An 18,914-nucleotide genomic window follows, 5' to 3' on the forward strand; every position below is an offset into this window, starting at 1 on the left:
TCACAGGGGCGCTGGCGTGGCGCTGCTGAGGTCCCTGATGCCGACACGTTTTTTATGCCTGTCGTTGCTGATGACACAAAGACGTATCAAAGGGGCTAAAATGGGACAGAACATCAGTCAGCGCGTGTGCACAGGCGTGAAACGTGATCGGACCACTGAGTTGAATAGAAGCATTCTGGTGCCAAGAGTGTGAGCGAGAGGCGGAGGCACGGAGACAATGTAAGCACTGGATCCTTCCCACTAAGTGAAGCATAGTTTGATGCATAGTTGGGATGTATGAACATTTGTTCAAAGCCCACATGCTCCTCACAAACGAACAAGGAGCTTGTTTGTGAACTAAACCAAATCATTTGAAGAGGATCAGAGCCAACGTGAAGATAATAGGAGTTCAAACTTTCCTCTCAGACTTAGTCATAACTTTTTTTAATCCTCTTCTCCGTTTCAATGAATTGCTCCGAGGGGAAAGACTACAGGCTGCGGTTCAGACTTGAACCTGAGCCAGTGAAGTCACCAGCACACATCCCTGTGACAGACTCCATGTGACCCCCCTCGCTGCTCCCCTCAGGACCGCAGCCTTTGTCAGAGCCCTCATTTCCTCCTTCTCTTCCTGTTTTTCCTGGAGCTGTGCTCTTGTTCGGTGTTAAACGAGGGCACGGCCACACTTGGATGTGCCGTGACAAATTGGCACAGAGGAGGCAGATGGTGACGGGAGGAGGCTGCTCGTGGTGCCGTTTGCCTCAGCGTCGCACACGCTCCGCTTGTGTAATCCTGACTCCCCCCCCACACAGACACACACGCCACCCTGCACCAGCTTTCCCTCCCCATTAGTATCAATGATGTGTGCAGCAGAGGCGTTGGCTGCTGTCACAGGAGCTCTGCTCGGCTCCACTCACAGGCGGCGGGAGGCTGAGGGCTTCTGACAGACACCCAGAGCCCAGACTGATGGCGGGCGGGTGGGACTAGTCTAAAGCTCAGGCGTCGTATGCAGACGCGCAGCATCTATTTACAGTGGTGCTGTCTTAACAATGTTTACCCACAAGGCTCTGGTGCAGCGTGACTTAAATCCCCATGGGTGCGCTCCATTGCAACATGACTGGTTAGGTGAGTTTGTGTGACAGGCCTGGGACTGTGCATCAGGCGGCGTCCCCAGTCAGGTGGGTGGGAACTTAACATGCATCCATTAAACACGAGCATGAAGGTAGAAGCAGACGCACTGTTGACGCTGCAGGAAGCATCATGGATTGAGAAATCGCTGAATGCTTTAGTTATTTATCATCTTTTCATCAGGTCGGCCGTTGTGTAACAGATGCTTTTTCAGACTATTTCTGTGTTGGGCCTCAGTTTGCTGCTTTAACCTTGTATCTGAGCGACGCTTTGACTTGTGTGAAAATCCCTCTATTGTTTTGTGGAAGAATAACTGCGGTGCAGATTGCGTCGCCTTCGCCCTTCGCTCGCAGCTGACCCGTAATCAGCTGCCGTTGCCAACAGGTAGACATGAATGTGTTTTTAATGTCCCAACTGTAATCATGTTTTACTGTGATGGACACATTTTATTAAATGTGTTTGTGAATTATCTGCATCAATTTCTATCTGCGATCCACAGCCCGTCGGCGCTGGCGGTGGAAAAACCAATGAATCTCCAATGAAGGCGTTTGTAAATGGCTCAGGCTCTGGTCTTGGCTGGGGAGATGGGTAATTGCTGGCTTTAGCTCCGCTCACCTGCCCAGCCACAGGATAACTTTCCCACGGTTGCTTAACATTCTGAGCTCCTGCCGGCCTTAAGCGGAGGATATCGATCCGCAGACGTGATGCTGGCGTGCGTCTGCGCCGTCATCTGAGCGGGAGCCGCTCCTCAGCATCTCTGTCCACCAGAGGAAACATGAAGGGAGGATGATGAAAAGTGAGAAAACAAAGGAGTGCCGTTCTCAGACAGCTGATGCCCATTGTGGCTTCTCCTCTCAAGCAAAGAGGAATGATTTCGTTATTGATTAGCGCTGGCGCTGGTATTCAGCGTTGATCTGATGAGCTTTAGAACTCCGCAGTGAACCGCATCGACTTTTCCTCGAAACGTGTCTCACAGACTAATATTTTGACTTCAAAGAAACTTTTTGCTGACTTTTAAATTTCCCGGAGCTAATTACCCGGCGCGCGGCGACTCGGCTGACGCAACGTCTCAGTCCGAGGTGAACTGTCCACTTAGAGGAAAGGAAGAGGACAGATCCTGAGCGTCGTCACTCGGCTGGAGACTGAGACGCTGGGCAGGATTTGGAGCCGGGTTGGTTGAGAACGCACAGACGGCGCTGAGGGAAGAACGGCCCTGTTTGTGATAACAGCTCTTTCACTGTCAGCACAAACATTGTGCAGACCTTACTCATCATAAACACAACTGTTCATATTTGCTGTATTTTTAGAGAGGCAGAATATGAAGTGCTAAAACAAATCTGCAGCGGAGTTTGAGTGCAGCCTCGGCGCCGGAGCTCGTGGCGGAAGCATTCGGCTTCAACGTGCGTCGGGAGTGAGATGCGAGCGCTCGCCGTTTACGGCGCTCCTCGCTGGTCGTCTGCTCCGGAGCATTCAGCTAATTCACCTAATGAGGCTGGGTTCACTCAGCGTCGAGGTGAAAGTCAGGGAGTCCTCTGAAGCAGCCTGTTTATAATTACTATTCAAATGAGCAACCGTTTAATATGTGTGTTTTAAACACGTAAAGGTCAAAGCTGCAGGTCTGAGTCTGGCTTCGTTCATGCAGCTGTTCGACGGCGCGGAATGCTTTTGGTTTTTGAAGACTGAACTCAAATGAATTCAATTATTACAAAGCTCATAAACGTTCGCCTTTAAGTCCTGCTGGTTTCACCCTTCAGATGATCCCGTGCACATTAAAATGGATCCACTCACTAAATCAGCTGCTTGAGATGGAAAAGATGTGTTTTTCAGCCTTTCGGTCATTTGCACTTCTCCATTCGACGCCGTCTCACTGGACACCCTCTCCAGTGCAGTAGTGAATAAATTTTCTGCTTTTCATCTGTTTTGTGAACCCGCACATCCTCCTCGTTAACTATTAGCTTAAGGTCATCCTGTGAAATCTCCTGCAACATTGAATCTGCCCAATCTTCGCTGGTCTAGATACAGAACATTTTCCTCTTTGAGTCGTCTGCAAACTAACAGAACGAGGACCTCTCAGTGAGTGATCCACTTCTGGGTTTGGTTCCTTTAGACAGGCTCTTTATCCACAGTGAAAGCTGTGGCAGTGTTGGGAGCCGGCCAGCTAAGATGGATTAAAAAGCCATGCAGTTATGGACCCAACTTCAGTAGTTGAGTGCAAAGCAGCCATAGATGTAGAGCTCAGGCCTGGCTGAAGCCAAAAGATTTGGAGGCGAGAGGCTCAAGCAAGCCTCAAAGGCTTGTATTTTTAATGACAGAATGTGCTCCATCATTGAGAAGCCTGATTAAGACCCGTTTGTCAGGGCCGGGCAGCACCAGCACATAGCTGAGGGGCTTAAGCACAGTGAGAAGCCATCTGCAGAAGCACATTACTGAGACGGAAACAAGGAAATGAAAACACAGAGATTAAAGTGAATTTGCCTCAATCGTTTTCTGGAAAATGGCTAATTTGGGGAAACCGAGCCTTTTGAGTTTTAATTGAGATACAGTGTAACGGCTGAATGGCGATTAGCTGGTCTGGCTGAATTTGGCCCCTTTCTGAGCAACAGATATTGACTGATTGTGGAACGGGAGCGTGTCCCTGTCGCAGCCCTGTACATTTCCAGTCTGACTCCTGTGTGAGACACTGTCCCCGTCCCCGGAGCAGCTCGCCGACACCGCGCAGCCTCACACTTAATGAAAAATATGCTGCAGTTGAGCGTCAAGGTCAGTTTGGCGGCGGATTCCTCAAGAAGGCTGGAAAAAGTCATCTGCCGTGAGCAAAGAGGCCGGTGCCTGATGAACCCCACGACCAGTTCAAGGAAGCGAGTCCGCGGCCGTACGTCCTGGGCTGACGTGAGTCGGGCCGCGTGGACGTGAGGCGGCGGTGAGGTCACCGGTCCAGCAGCAGGCGCTGATTGGCCACACAGGTGACGCAGGCGCCCGCGTCCGGCGGCGACGCCTCTGCTGCTGAAAGGAGCATGACATGCTGTCACATACTGTAGCACGGCGGGGGGAGGAATGTGTGTTCTGGCTCCGTGCATCATTTTGTGGCACATGTTCACAGTATATGTCACCGCATGCGCGTCCTTGTTTCTGTCACAGCTCTTGGCAGCCGCACTCCTCTGGAGAACTGGACGTAAATAATGGCAAAGTGTGAAAGAACTTGGCACTGAGGCTGGAGGCGGGGGTTCACTTAAGGTTGCTAGGTAACGGCTACTGTGCGTTTGATGATGGGTGCGAAGAAAGAGGAGGTGTAAACACGCATTTACAGAAGGTCAGAGGTCAGCGCTCCGTCCCAGTCGCCGGCGTGGACGCAACCTGACCCGTATTGGCTGTAAACCAGTGGACAGTAGTAATAGTCTGGTAGAGCCGGAGAAGCTGCTGAGTCTGGGATCCTGCTTCACGGCTGCATCACGGCTGCATCACGGCTGCTACAGGTCGCAGTGAGTCATCCTGAACCCTGTAAGTTCTCTCTACGTGAAGCTCGCTCCTCCGGCTCCTTCACGCAGTCGCTTTCACCCACGAGTAATGGCCCCAGACTAATGAGAAGCTCCGATCGGACGGGCCCAGTGCATTCGTCATGCGCTCTCACTGGCTGGTCGGTAGCCGTGTTATGGATGGTCCCGTTTGCTCTGCTGCTCGGTCCGAGTCGGCAGCACGTCGAGCGCTGCAGAGGTTCTTCCTGTTGATTTTCTCTTCTCAGTGCGGCTCTTTGTTAAACTCGTTTTCTTCTCTTTGGCTTCAACTCTTCAGACAGATTAATACACACAACAATCTTCCTCCCGAACATGAGACAGCATGAGTATATTCACTGATTTAGCTCTTGTCATTGAAGAACTGCACTGTAATTACGACCGCCATACAATTCCCAGTAACCCTGGGTGCCAGGTCTGCTGATCTTTGTTGGCTGATTTGATCCCTAATTAGATGGACTCCGTCGCCTGTAATGACTGTTGGGGGATTAGGCAGATAAGGGCTGATCCTCCGTTAGTGCTGGAAAGGCCATATTACCACAGCTCTGACACCTTAGTAACACTCCACTGCTGCTGAGATGCTGAAGATCAGTGAATGATGCTTCTGCTGCAGCCTCAGAATGAGCACAATTAGATCCGTCAGGTCACATTATTGGTCACAAGCCAATTTCAGATGGATAATGCACCGATAAATGTGTCAACTCAGGAGATGCAGTGAATTCCCCAGCTTCGCCTACAAAGGTCACGGGTTCAACCTGTAGTGTGTTTACAGTGAGAAGTAAGAAAAAATAGTCTCAATAATTTCATGTTTCACTTGGTTGCAGACAGACAGTATTTGTGCGACCAATCAACAATATATCAGATTTTCCAAACGAGGATTTACTGTGAAATCAAAAAGTTAGAACTAATCTAACTTTGCAGAAACGTGCAGTTGATTCTTCAGCTTCCACTGGAGAGCGGGAGCGGAGAGCTGTTTATCATACGACGGCACAGTTTGTACTTTTTGGTTGTTTAGCTCAGCTGCGGGCGGCCTTTCATGTGTGCTAGGATTTTAGCGGGTTTGGAGCTCAGGTGGACCTTTTATCGCTCATGGCGTCCGACGGAGCTGAGCCAACGGGACCAGCATTCTCGCAACCCGTCCTTCTATTAAAAGCAGCTAATGATGTTTGACATTTATTGGCTGTTTTTGCAGCTTCAGTCCCAACGTCTCCTGCTGACAGTGACATCTCTAGTGGGGGACGTACGTCACGAATGATCCGGAACTCACCATGAGCTCTGTGAATTGAATTAAAGCCATTAGACTTAGAGGAATCATTTAATAATGAGTTCCTGCATCTCCACGCAGTATTGCAGCGCCGCTGATGCGCCGGCGCCTGGGAAGCTCCCTGATGTTGAAGCGGAACCTGCCAGCTTGAAACTGAGTGGTGGAATTGATTGTCTGGCTGATTCCAGACTAGTGAGCTGTAAGACAGCGTCATCCAGCTCATCTCCTCCTCTAGGTTCCGCCGCCTTTGCCTCGGCGTCGAGGTGAGGGGGTCTCGCCGTAGCACTGCCCCCGGCCCGTGACTTATCTGGGAGCAGACAGAGTTGTTAGAGTCATGAAATGAGGTAAACTGAGCTTGAAGCTTGGAGGTCCTGCAGTATGTGTTTAGATGATATCATCGGTGAGAGACGGCGGTAATAAAAGCGAGGTCAGCTGCCACCATGGGCGATTGCCCTGCAAGGTAGCGCCGCCGCGATAACAGCGCCGTCGCTTCTCATCTCTCCTCTGAAAGCTGCCGGCGCGTGACAACGCTGATGTGTGGATGTCGACTTTGAGCAGAGAAGACGTCTGGTAATTGGATGCATGCTCTATGTACAGACAGCGCTTGTCCCATAGACAATGATAAAGTGTTTAATCTTCCCAGGAACAGCGAACCACACAGGCATGATGATGCCATTATCTCTGCGAGGCACTCTTGCCGAGCAGCCTCACTCTTACCCTTGATTTATATTTCCCTTCATCAGCATCGACCACTCAGATTGCAAAAATCGTTCATTTATAAAAGCAGGCCTCGCTGCTTTTGTTCCCGCTCAAATGAAATTCACCAAATGTACTTTTGTGAGACGTTCTCTCGGCAGCTTTCTTCCCCCTCCCTGCTTCCTCTTTATAATCTTGTTGGCTAATGTGACAGGGATGGATCTTCCAGGTGACGGCTGCGTGATTGCCTCTGCTAACAAGGAATAAAGGCAGTGGAAGAATCTTCACGGCTATTTATCTTCCTTTGATCAATTCTCAACTAATCCGTCTTCCTGTGTTTTATCTTTGGAGCGTGAATCTCTGTTTTTGCATGACTAAAAATGCAACCTCTTCCTCTGTCGAAGCAGCGAGAGGCCGTCAGAGCTCATCATAGTCCAATGAAAGATTTTCACTCGGAGGGAAACTGCTGTGATTTGTGCAGGAAAGTCAGTATCTGATGTCCCTTCGACGCGTGTAGACTTCCCTCATTTGAATGAGCCCAACTGCAGAGAGATGCTGAGAATTCTCCCTTTGTCAGGAGGGAATAAAAGTTCCGGTAGATTGATAATTCATTCAGGATGTCTTTCACAACAGCAACGGGCAAAGACTTTAGAATGCAAACAGTGCAGCGAGCTAATTGGTGCCACGGGGGAGAAGGCGATCAAAGCGCCTCCGTGTTAACGGAGAAGTGAACGTCCTCCGCTCGGAGCCGCACTCCTCAGTCTGGTCTTTGTTAATACGGTTTATAGTTGACCTCGTTGTCAAACGGCTCCAACGTAATGAAAGACAGTGTTTGAGTTCCTGCGGAACAGAAAACGGCATCAGAAGCACAGAAACCCCTCGCTCCCGTTTCCCATGGTGCCGTCTGGGCGCGCGGCCGTCGTCTTGGCCGCTCTGACACACGTCTGCTGTTGTGAGGTTTTCTTCTTGTTTCCAGGATTTAGTGAGAGTGTGTCCTTCTTACTGTGTTGACACCCAGTCTGTGGCTGCTAGAGCCCAGTATACATCACACAAGTGATCAGAGGCTCACTCCCAAACGGAGCCTCGGAACCACCAAGAGTCCACTTCTACCTGTGGGGCTCAGGAGCAACACAGGTCGAATCGGCCCAGTTACCGAAGCGAGTCTTAGATTTGGAATTGTTTGGCTTCTTCCTCTAATCTTTCAAAGGTTAGTAGCATATTTTCATCCTCCATTCGCAGTTCAGTTCATATTACGTTGTAAATATTAAATGTTTGGATTGTGATATTCCTACCTGGGTGATATTTGCTGTATCCCTTCCAGTATCAGCATAAACAATCCCTTCTTTACAGTCTGAGTGTGATCCCTTCTGTCCTCAGACGCTTGAACCTCGTGATGTTTGTGATCTAGTTTTTAATGCATGGTTGTATCAACTAAATCTGTTCCACGGTCGCCTTTGATTTACTAATTCGTTCCTCGTTCACCTCTGAACGCTCCCAAGGGGCTGTCCTCCAGTTAATTCACTGTCTGACTTTGGTTGTTGGTGTCTGGAATAGAAAGGTAAAAATGGAAACATGCAAAATACAGAAAACAACAACACTCCGTGTGCGTCTCCCTCTTGCTCTGCACTTCACAGCAGTAGCCTCGGGGTATCCAATTATGACGCCCTTGAGGGAATGACGGTGCTTGGATTTCTGTCAATACAGGGTTCAGGTAGTGTTTCTCAATAACACTGTGAATTATTGATGACAGAGAGATTGAGAGGGGAAGAGGCTAGTTAGCATTCACTTTTATGTATGAAGTGGAGCGCAGGCGACAGGTTTATATATGCCGGCCGGCATATATTAAGCTGATGCGTTTGAGTACATGACCCCGAGGAGCGACTTGAGTGAAAATCCCATGAGGTCCACTGAGAATTGGAGGTGGGCTCTGATTGACAGGAGCAGACTGTGGTCGGGGAATTTTAGGCTCCTCTGAAGATGAATCTAAATAATTAACAGAAGACGGACAAACGAAGGGGCCTGTGCCTTGGTCCTCGCTCGACCCTCTGGGCTCTCTCTCCCCTGCAAATAGACATGGAGGCTGGACGACGCCTGCAGCGGTTTCGCAGATCGATCAGAGAATGGTCTCACTGTCTGAGTCCTGCATAGAGGCCTCTGTGTGAAGTCTGGCCAACTGTCTGTCTGAAGGAAGACGTCCTGAGAGTTAGACCGTCGGCAGCGTAACTTTATCCATGCGCTGCAGTCCGACAACAGCTTCCACTCTTATTTAACACTGGCCTTTCAGCGAGACACCAATATTTGCATCTGTTGCACTCATATCAGTGCAGCAGCCGAACGGTTTCCACAACGTCTGTTGGCTCCTGCTGTCAGCTCGGGTTCACTTTGACGTGAGTCCTCTAAAGATGTGCCTCGACGCTCCAGCATAAGCCCACCACTCTAATCTGTGGGGATTCTTCCACCAGGAGAGAGGTAGAGTAGTCAGACGCAGGGTGACAATCAATGGCCTCTGTGACGGGACGACCCTCACTCGTCTGAACTCTGTGGTGCTGAGTTATAGCAGCGTTCCCATGGGGAGGTACTGAGTGGCATTGATGGCGAGGAGGGGTCCCAACCTCCCCTGACAGGCTCAGCTCCTGCTGGATACCAGCGTGGCCCTCTGCCTGCCTGGCACAGTGCAGACACTGAAGTAGGGACTCCATTATGCTGAGGACAGGCTGTTTGACATGCTAATCCAAGATCTGAAGGACTTCATGGGACTATGGATTTTTACTTTTTTTTTTTTATTTTGAAAACGTTTGAGAAAGGGCCAGACGCCAGCAGTCACTGCTTTTGGACGCAGGGAGCTAATGGAGGCTTCAATGTGGCCGCTGACACGGTTCTGTTGTTGAAACGCCCAGTTCGTATTTAACGGCCCGGCCCGGCCCGACCCGACTGGCTGAGCTGTTCCAAGCATTTCTACACAGCAGCTGCCTGATCAGCAACACCGAACACTGGCAACGGACCTCTGGAGTCGGGGTTGGGACTGAAAATGGAGACGCAGTGTTTGCACGAAAGCATGGATCAAACCTTCAGGGCTCACCAAACAGGAGTTCTGTCTTCAGGAGAACTAGGATCTGAAGTCACTGAGTACGAGGTTCAGTGTGTCTGTAACGTGGGCCAGAGGCTCCGCCTCTGTCCTGTGGGGGACATTATTGCCCTGTGCTCCTTGATCATTATTCCAATTTGCAATAACATTTGCTGTAAATTAGTCCTGAGAAATAGCCAGTTTAGCCCAAACAACAGCATTCAGGTCCTTATTCCCAACTGCTCTGCGTCGCCTGAGAAACGTCGTTTTTTCCACATGGTCTGCTTCGCAGCAGGAGGGGGAGGAGAGCAGTCGATGAGCTGTGTGAGTCGTGTCATGGGACCCGCAGCGAGATGGCTGATATGATGAACTGTCCAAGAGGAGTTTAAGGAGGGACAATTAGGCTCCGGCCGGGACAATGAGACGTTTGTCTCAGCGTGCGCCGCTCATATCATGGGTTGTTTTGCTTCGTGTCGAATTAAGATTCCATGCTGCTGCTCGGACAAGAACAACCATCACACACTGGGTCGACTCCACCTTCATCCCTAACTGATGATCGTCACTAAGTCGCTGAGACGCTGACGTTGCAAAAATCGCGTTGAGTTCCATTGTAGAAATGTGTTTTTCCGTGGAATAGAACTATTACTGCCTTTGTTTCCTCCTCCTCTGCTCAGTGCAGGACAGTGGGACGGCAGCCATCAGACTCTGAGGCATTCAGCGCAGGTCCGGTCTGTTCATCGGTGGATCAGTGAAGGCAGGACCGTTGCCAGGAGCTCCCCTCCGCCACCGGCTGCAAGCAGCTGATTGAGTTTAGACTTAAGTGGGACTTTTACAGGAGGTTTATGTGCAGCCAAGTGGAGGACTATACAACATAAAACACTTAGTGGCCAGAGTTTATGTATGAATTTATAAAAGTCCACCTGAACCCATAAAACCTAGGATCATCTCATTTAGTCTCATTAGTGGCATTAACCCAGTAAAAGGCTTCGAGTGTGTAATTATGGGTGGATGTGGGCTGTCAGGTGATCAGTGTGTGTCTGAGCGTCCTCTAACCACAGACGAGCTGGCTGCCAGTGTCTCCCAGATGGCCCAGTGAGTCCAGTCCGTTTAAGCCAAAGTGACTGGAAGCGCCTGGAGCACAGGGCGGTGACGGCTTCATCGGCCGAAGCGGCTCGTTTGAACTGATCGGACCTGGTTTTAGTGCAGTAAACCTGAATCTGGCTGAACGCTCAGTCATCTGTTTCCACATCAGACCTCAGTTCCTACTGAGCCAGCTGCTTTTTGACAGGCTTCCACCTGGAAAGTACCTGAGCGCCGTGACCTGGTTCTAGCAGCTGAGAGCCAGAGGAGGCTTTTTGTTCTGCTGCAATAATGGAGCAATCGGCGTTTTAATCCAGAATTTGACGAGGCCTGCAGGAAAATTCCTCCTTTCAACTCGTCACGATGCGGTTCCTCAAACCTGAGGTGAACTCTTGGGTGCGATGCAGCAAACGTCTGCAGCAGCTCATCACCAAACTACTTGGTCTGTGCGTCAGTGTGGACGAGCGTCTCGTGGGCTGTTAAGTTGCTGATTTGATGTTTCCCTGCTGTTTGCACTGGGTCAAACCACGACGTAAGTGGTGTTGAGCAGGTAAAACCTGTGTGTGTGTGTGTGTGTGTGTGTGTGTGTGTGTGTGTGTATGTGTGTGTGTGTGTGTGTGTGTGTGTGTGTGTGTGTGTGTGTGCGTGTGCGCGCGCGCGCGCGTGCGTGCGTGTACGTGCGTGTACGCGTGCGTGCGTGTACGCGTGTGTGTGTGTGTGTCTATGACTCCTGAGGCTGCTCCTTTAGGTCTGAATCAGCGCTCACGTCTTACAGTAGTTGTGATCATTATTGACCTCATTGCTAAATGCATGTTTCTCCCCTGAATTCTAATGATGCAGACTATTATCAATATTGATGACGGTTCATGTCTCTGCCGACTTTATCTGCTGCTCCCACTTAAAAGCATGTGGCCTGAGTCTCGCTGCCAAGTGTCACTATGCATAAACTTGGGAGGGCTTGTGAGAAACCTTTGGAGGACGCGTTGCCCTTAATAAGTTGGCAGCGAGTGCAGGTCATCAAAGCCTGATTGGACAAATCCCTCCGCCATCCATCTGCCACAGTCTCTCCCCTCAGATATCAAACAGATGTGGAAATTAAGATTTGAGCACAGTCGGAGCTTTGTGTACGAGCAGCGTTTTTAATTATTCCCTCACAGACACTCGACTTTCATCTATTCATTCATTTCAGGGTAATCATTCTCACGGCTTTTTGAAGCCAATATGCTGAAAGTGATATCTGTGAATACATGTAGGGGACGGAGGAGGTGGATTTATTTTTTAACTTCTTAGACACATTAGACACATCGTTTTGTCTGCATCAGTAGTGACCTTGTCTCAACTCTTAAGTCGTTTTCTGTATTACATTTATTTACATCTGTTTGATCCTCTCATTCACGGCCACTGGATGTGACTACAGATCACACAGACAGAGACCACGAAGCCAAAGCTCAGTAGTTTTACACACGCAGACCTTCACCCCCTGTTTACTGCTGACATCAGCGCCGGGTGGAGGGCGTGTCCTCCTCTCAGTGGAGGTTTCACCAGGCCAAGTCACGTGTGACCGAGTCTGCTGGAGGTGATGAAGAGGTCGGAGCCTCTTCTGGCCTCATGCACTGCAATCCTGAACATGTTGTGACCTTTGACCTATGGTTCTCAGCATTTAAATCAGTCATCATCCAGTGCAAACAGTTGGATGGAGAAGAGGCTTCTTTTGTCTCATTCTGCCTGTTTCACAAAGCAGTGAACTCTAATAGAAACATGGCTGCTCATTGTTTGTGTAACTGTTGTCGTCTAATCTATCATTTTACATCATGCATTTACCGGGTGCTTGGTTTTAATGTGACCCAACCCAGATCAGCCTAACCCAGATAATACCGTGTGTCTTCCAGGTGGGAGGTGAAGCTGCCGTGGGCCATGCGCTTCTAGGGAGGTCTCACCCTGTGCCAAAATGAGGCCGCTGCCCGGCTCGCCTCCGCCCGCCCTGCCTGCCCTCCTGGCTCTCGCCTTCGCCGCCGTCCTCCCTCGGCTTTGCTCAGGGGCCACGCCGTTCCCCCAGGACCTGGAACCAATCAGCATCGTGGGCAGAGAATGTAAGTTCAAAATCTGCGTTGCCATGGCGATGCCTGTAGCAGCAGTGGATGTAAGAGCAGAGCCACTGAGGTATTATCTCATCACTGGGGACCGTGGCTCAGTGAGGTGGATGTGTTTAAGGGCATGTTTGCAGCGAGTATATTTGTAGAGGTTTATTCCGTTGCCAGGATTGTTTTTATTTTTTTTTTTACTGGTGTTTGTCTTGACTTGGACTTAGAAAACAGCGTTTCTGCAGCAAACCACCAAACAAAGCAAACCCCCCTAATTCATAGCTGCGTGAGCTGCATTCGATGAATATCACAGAGCTAATAAGGATCGGCACCGTTCGGCTCCTACAGTCCATCAGTGGCAGCAATAACCGGGCCCACACGTGACCCGGCGCACGGGTTCAGCTCATACAAGGAATCATTTTGACTGAGGAGCATCGTTGACATCCCTGACACACTTAAGACACTGCTTCATCAGCCACCACAGGGACCCATCAACGCCACCCCGTCACTCGGAGGCCCATAGAAGAGCCCCTGGCAGCCCAATGTAATGGCCCATAATAGACTTAAGAGGTGGCTGAGACCACGGCCCGCACACTGTAATTGATCTATCTGGAAGAGAGTAACGCAGCCATTAGCAGAAATAGCTACGCTAATAGTCCTATATGTGGAGCTCCGTCCCAGGTGTAATGAGAGCAATTTGTCACCTCTGGTTCCAGCAGATGACAGTGCAGCACAAGGTCTGCACAACTCTCTAATACGTCCATTATGAACCGTGGCACTTCCTCAGTCTGGAGTCTATGAATTCACACCCACTTGTTACTTTCTCTGGGGAGGTGGGCGGTTGAGTCACCCGCCCGCGTTGAGCAGGATGCAGCGCAGGACGCACGGATTTAGGTGCGAGGGAAGATATTCCTATTCCTGGACCTGCTTATGTGTCAACATGCTTCATTTGAGCCAATACTCGGAGCAGAGCTCTAGGACTCGAGCAGGTCCGTCCTGCTGCTTCAACGCTTCAGTCGATTAAAATTAAACGGGCGTCTTAAAACCGCTGGCTTTTACTGCCGCGCTGCCGTCCCTGAATCGGCTCACGCCTTTTAAATCCTCTGCAACGTACTGCAAGTCTGGCTCGTCAGCCGGTCCGATGAGGAATCGCTCCACAGAAACCTGAGTTATCCTTGCTAAAAGGCGCATTTTTGTCCATATCGACGGCTGTCGGCCACGTCGGGGTTCCTCTGGGACGTCTGTGGAGGGATTTACCATTGATCGGGTCCTTTCAGCGCATCCTGGATAAATACAGCAACCGCCACTGTAGCCGCTCTTTCTGGGATGTATTAATATTCAGTAACACATTTCCTCATTGTTGATGAACCTGCCAGCTTTGTTTATTATCGTGTTGTCTCATCATCACAGCTTCCTGGAGCCTGACATGATGTGATGTGAAGTAGTTCTGTGTGATCAGCGAGTCCAGGAGCGATGATAAGATAAAGGGATTTGCAGAAGCCATCAAATATACATTTCATTTGTAAACAATAATTATGTTATGAACTGACTTTGGTCAGAGGAGCTCGAACGTGGAGGAGCCGAGCTGCTCCTGGATTCTGCCCCGAGCAGCTCCCCGGCTGCCCCCTAAACTTTAAAGGAGGTTTGGATCTGAAGTGCTGAAGAGTAATTGGAAATCCTGGTGCGCCTGGGGGCCGATGGCGGGGACGGCCGTGGAGCCGCTGGGAGTGTCCTTCAGCAGACAGCGCACGAGGTCCAGCACTCAGCCAGACTTTAGGGCGCCTAAATCTTAAACGTCGCTTGGAGATGAGCGTTTAGGGCCTGGCTCAGCTCCCTGCAGAGACACGCGCTGCAGATTGTGCTGGATCTCTAGCGGGGATTGCTAATTCAGCAGCAGCCCAGGTCACACGGGAGGCTGGAGGGCACTTAATACATGACTCCACAGATCTGGAGCTGTAGCCCTGAGCCGAATCTCCCCTGGAAAAGCCTGTGATGTGGGCGACAGCCCGGTGTCAGTGTTCAGCACACTAATTTCATTTGTGCCTGTAGCCATGTCTTTGTAGTGGATGTCCGTCGCTGACTGGCTGTCACTGTGCCGTTTCATGTGCACCGAGCGTCTCCCATTGTTGAAGCTGGCGTCTCGGCTGCAGTGAGTTGGTCTGACTGAGTGGGAGGAGGGAAGGTGGATTAAAAATTGGCAGATCTGCTCCACATCCATCTTATCGCTTTCTCTGTTTACCATGTTTTATTAATGCATAAACATATCTCATGCATAATCTGCCTGTGGATACACGTTTCTACGGCTCCACTCGTAATGAAAGCGGAGTCGTGGCGGCGCCGCTGTGAACCTGTGATCTCGTTCGCGGTTCTGGGTAAACGAGCTCGACCTGACGGACGCGTGTTGTTCCGCTGAGTCCCCGGACTTTGGAGCGTTTAGCGGGAGCCGTTAAATGAATCCGTTCTTTGTTTTGCACCTTTTAGAGGCTGGAGATCTGCAGCACAGGCCAAAGCTCCCACCTCATAAATACGCAGGTTGAGGGGAACGTTTAGCTGCTGGTGCCTCTAGCTGAGACGCTAACCTGCGCTCGGCGCAGCTTTTCGTTGGGTGGAGCTTTGACTGGACCGCTGCAGGTTTGATGCTCACAGGCGTGTGTCTTGTGCTCTGCCCTCAGCGTCCTACCTCTACCCCAGCTTCCAGGGGCTCATGTCGGACAATGACACGCTCCGCCTGGGCCTGGACTTCCAGAGGATGCTGAGGATCAACCACATGCTCTACATCGCTGCCCGGTCAGTCATCAGCTGTTTGTCAGCGTGGAGCTGGACACAGACAGCAAACCTCCACCTACTGCACCACACCTACAGTTTGTTCTTCTCCACATGAAGCCACTTTAGCCTTAACATGTCTGAGAGCTTTTTGAGCCTATTTGCAGGTTTCTCCCCTTTTAAAAAGTTCGAGCCTCGGTCCATTTTGCTTTGCTGCAGCTTTTGGCTCTGACTCAAACTGTAGTGCACTTCCTGCCAAGAACCCAGCCCAGAACACTATGGGTTCTTAATGCACCTAAGTGGACTTCAGAGTTTCCACCTCTGCGACCAACAAATGATATGACTCACTTCACAGAATGATTTATGTGGATAAAAGTTCTGGTGTTGCAAAACTTAATTTACTGAAGCGTGAAAGCAAATAAAGTTTGTCAGTGGATCGGGCTTCTGCTGTGGCACAGCGCCGCTCGGTCCGGCTGCATGTTCTGGTGAAACAGCGGGATCAGAGGCGCTGTCACAGCTGACAGGAGGCATTTGGAGGTGGCTGCACTAATGTTGCCTTAACTCGTCTCTTGCAGGGACCATGTGTTTGCCATCAATCTCGCCGCCTCGTCTGAGCAGATAATCCTGCAGCAGGTAGGAAAATCCGTCCAGCGTCATGACTGAGCAGCTTCTGAGTTCACCTCGTTTCCATTAGGAGTCACCTTGTGTAAAACCTTGTGTCTCCACGCAGCAAAGTGAGTGGAGTTCTTCTCTGTGCCGTTTGCTATGTAAACCCGCTGTCGTCTGTTCTTCTTCTGAGAACTTTCCTTTTAGGGAGCGTTTGATCCCTCTGATCCGTCAGAATCGGCACCACTAATCTGTGCGCTACCAGCAGAGACTCTGAATGACCCGGCTTCACTTGACATTTTTCTCTGGGTAACGTTAAAACAGCTGAGTCCACGGCGGCTTCGATAACGTCTCTTCTCGCTCTGCTCCCATTTCCCGTCTCGTTTTCATCCGCGCGTTAAACAATCCCACTCCCGACACGTTTCCAGTGCGAGAGCAGCGCCGCTCTCTTGCTTTTGAAGTGCCGCGCTCCCTCCTTTCCGAATCTCATTTGTCAAACATCATTGTACTTGAATCCCAGCTCTCGGAGGCCTGGACGTTTGTTTTCTTGTATTTAGATTAGTGGCAAACACGGACATTCACTGGGAAAAGGCAGCTACTCGAAGGTATTGATCCCCGTGTGGCGCAGAGACACGGCGTCGGTCTGTTTTCCCCGGGTTTGTGATCTTAGATGCTGAATGTGTGTAAATGATGCATTTTTAGTCTTTCAATCAAACCTCTGCCACCTCCAGATGGAGGAACGGAAGATGATGGGGAAGATGATGGAAGACGTGGCCCTATTGTGCCGCCGCGCTCCCACTCTCTTCCTGTTATCAATCTGAGCCGGGTCGTTAGAGCGTGAGTCATACGAGCAGAACGAGGTGCATCCCCTCCTCAGCGCTTCATTTATAAACCATCTCTTCATTTCGCTCCTCCACTGCGCCGTCCCCCTGCAGGCCCTGGTGCCTATAAGTAATTATTAGTGAACCAAATCAAGCGTGGACAAGACATGACCTATTACCATAACGCTGACTCCTGCTGAATGGGACAGATATTCTTAAAGTTGGGCCGGAGGGTTTCCACACGACCATCTCTGCAGACGACTCAGAAGTTGTCATCAGTGTCGTCGTAACGAGTTTATTATAAGAAACGCTTCTGAATTTTGTGCACAAAGCCCCGTGGTATTATAGGAAACAACTCATCCATAAGACATAAGCACTAATGCACAAACACAATACATTAAATAAAATGTTGATGTGAATACAAATGCCTAAAGTGCCTCAAACCTTTTCTCACAAATTGGGGCGGATTATTGAGAATGTGTCTCAGACGGCTGGTGTTTGTGTGAATGAATGTCCAGACATGATTCAGGCGCTGAACGTTGCAGCAACACGTCCCCAGAATGCCCAGCGTTTATTACAGCAGTGACACTAACACCTGGATGCATCAATCCAACAGCTGCCTCAGTGAGTCGCTGGCGGTGGACGTGCTGTGAGTCTCAGCCGGAGCCCGAGTGCTGCAGCATCTTCAGTGTAATTAAATTCATGTAGGTAGAGAGTGAGAGGCTCCCTCGTCTCCAGACTCCTGCTCATGGTTTTACAAATCTGCAGGGCCCTGCTCATCCTGACACCATAGTTTAAACCCAATCAGAAGGAGCTAATCCAAGGACTGGAACTGCTGCTGGGCAACGCAGGCACAAACCGCAGGGATGCACAACAAGGAGCTAAATGAAGGCTTTAAAATGTACATAAACAAATGAGAGCGGGCTCCGGCAGAAGCAAAACACACAGAGAATTTCAGTGAATAATGTTTGTGTTTGCTGCTGTTAGCTGCATCGACTCGCACCTGCCCAAAAGCATGAGTAATATCACAAACGCCGCTAAGATGCTTCATTAATTATTAAAGCCCTCTGACACCGGCATTTAACTATTACCTGGACCTGTGAGCGTCTCTGAAAGATTCTATAACGTGTGATCATGTCAGAAGCCGACTGGAAGAGGAAGTAAGAGAATAATTCAGCCCATCATATATTCATGGGACGAAGTGAGCTTTGTGTTCCTTGTGTCGTTCGCCTTTGTAACACTGTGGGGAGTCTGGGGAGAAAAGCTGTGCTGCTGCTCAGCACTGGATGATTATCAAACGCAAACAAAAGCCTCCGTAAAATAAATGAGGAGAAGCAAAGACGCAGGAGGCAGAAAAAGAACTCTTTGCATCCTGACGTTTAATTCAGTCCATTAACCTGACGACGTCTGTCGTCTCAGAGCTGGAGACACGTTCCTGTTTGAGATCAAGCTCAAAAACGAAAACTTCCTGTAAAATCATCTCCGATTACTGGTGGAGGACGAGCCACATCTTTGCTTTCTGTCCCTGTGCTCCACTCAGGCTCCATGTGAATCGAAGATCTTTGACTTCATTAAACCTGCTGAGTGTTTGCTATGGTTGAAACAACCTCAGGTTCTCTGTAGCGGTGAATGTAATCGTCTGCATGTCGTCGCTGTGCGGGGGTTTTTTAAAACCAATAGGAATTTATCGACCATCTTGAAGCCTTGTTTACTCAAAAGCTCTGACATTTTTTTTCGGAAACGGAAAGCCGGAGCCGGAGCGTGCGTCTGTCTGGAGGGAGGGGGGGGGGGAGGGGGGGGGGCGGGCGTGGACAAGGCAACGGGAGCTCATTATCTCGTAGTCTATGCTGTGGTCCACGGTGATGAGCCATCGATGGTGCCAGAGGAGGACTTTGGAGCAAGATAGAAGATAGATGGGGTGCACCC

General features: G+C 50.1%; 1 protein-coding gene across 1 annotated transcript in view; it reads left to right on the forward strand.

Annotated features, from left to right (window-relative positions):
• Positions 1–18,162, forward strand: part of LOC114843241 (semaphorin-6C-like) — a 58,260-nt gene extending 40,098 nt beyond the window's left edge. The window contains exons 3-5 of the mRNA XM_029129600.3: positions 12,607–12,807; positions 15,471–15,585; positions 16,137–18,162. Of these exons, the coding sequence (XP_028985433.1) occupies positions 12,666–12,807; positions 15,471–15,585; positions 16,137–16,224 (345 nt within the window). The 5' untranslated portion in view covers positions 12,607–12,665 and the 3' untranslated portion in view covers positions 16,225–18,162. The remainder of the gene's footprint in view (positions 1–12,606; positions 12,808–15,470; positions 15,586–16,136) is intronic.
• Positions 18,163–18,914: the final 752 nt, after the last annotated feature.

The sequence above is a fragment of the Betta splendens genome, chromosome 16 (genome assembly GCF_900634795.4).
Source record: "Betta splendens chromosome 16, fBetSpl5.4, whole genome shotgun sequence".
NCBI classification, from domain to species: domain Eukaryota; kingdom Metazoa; phylum Chordata; class Actinopteri; order Anabantiformes; family Osphronemidae; genus Betta; species Betta splendens.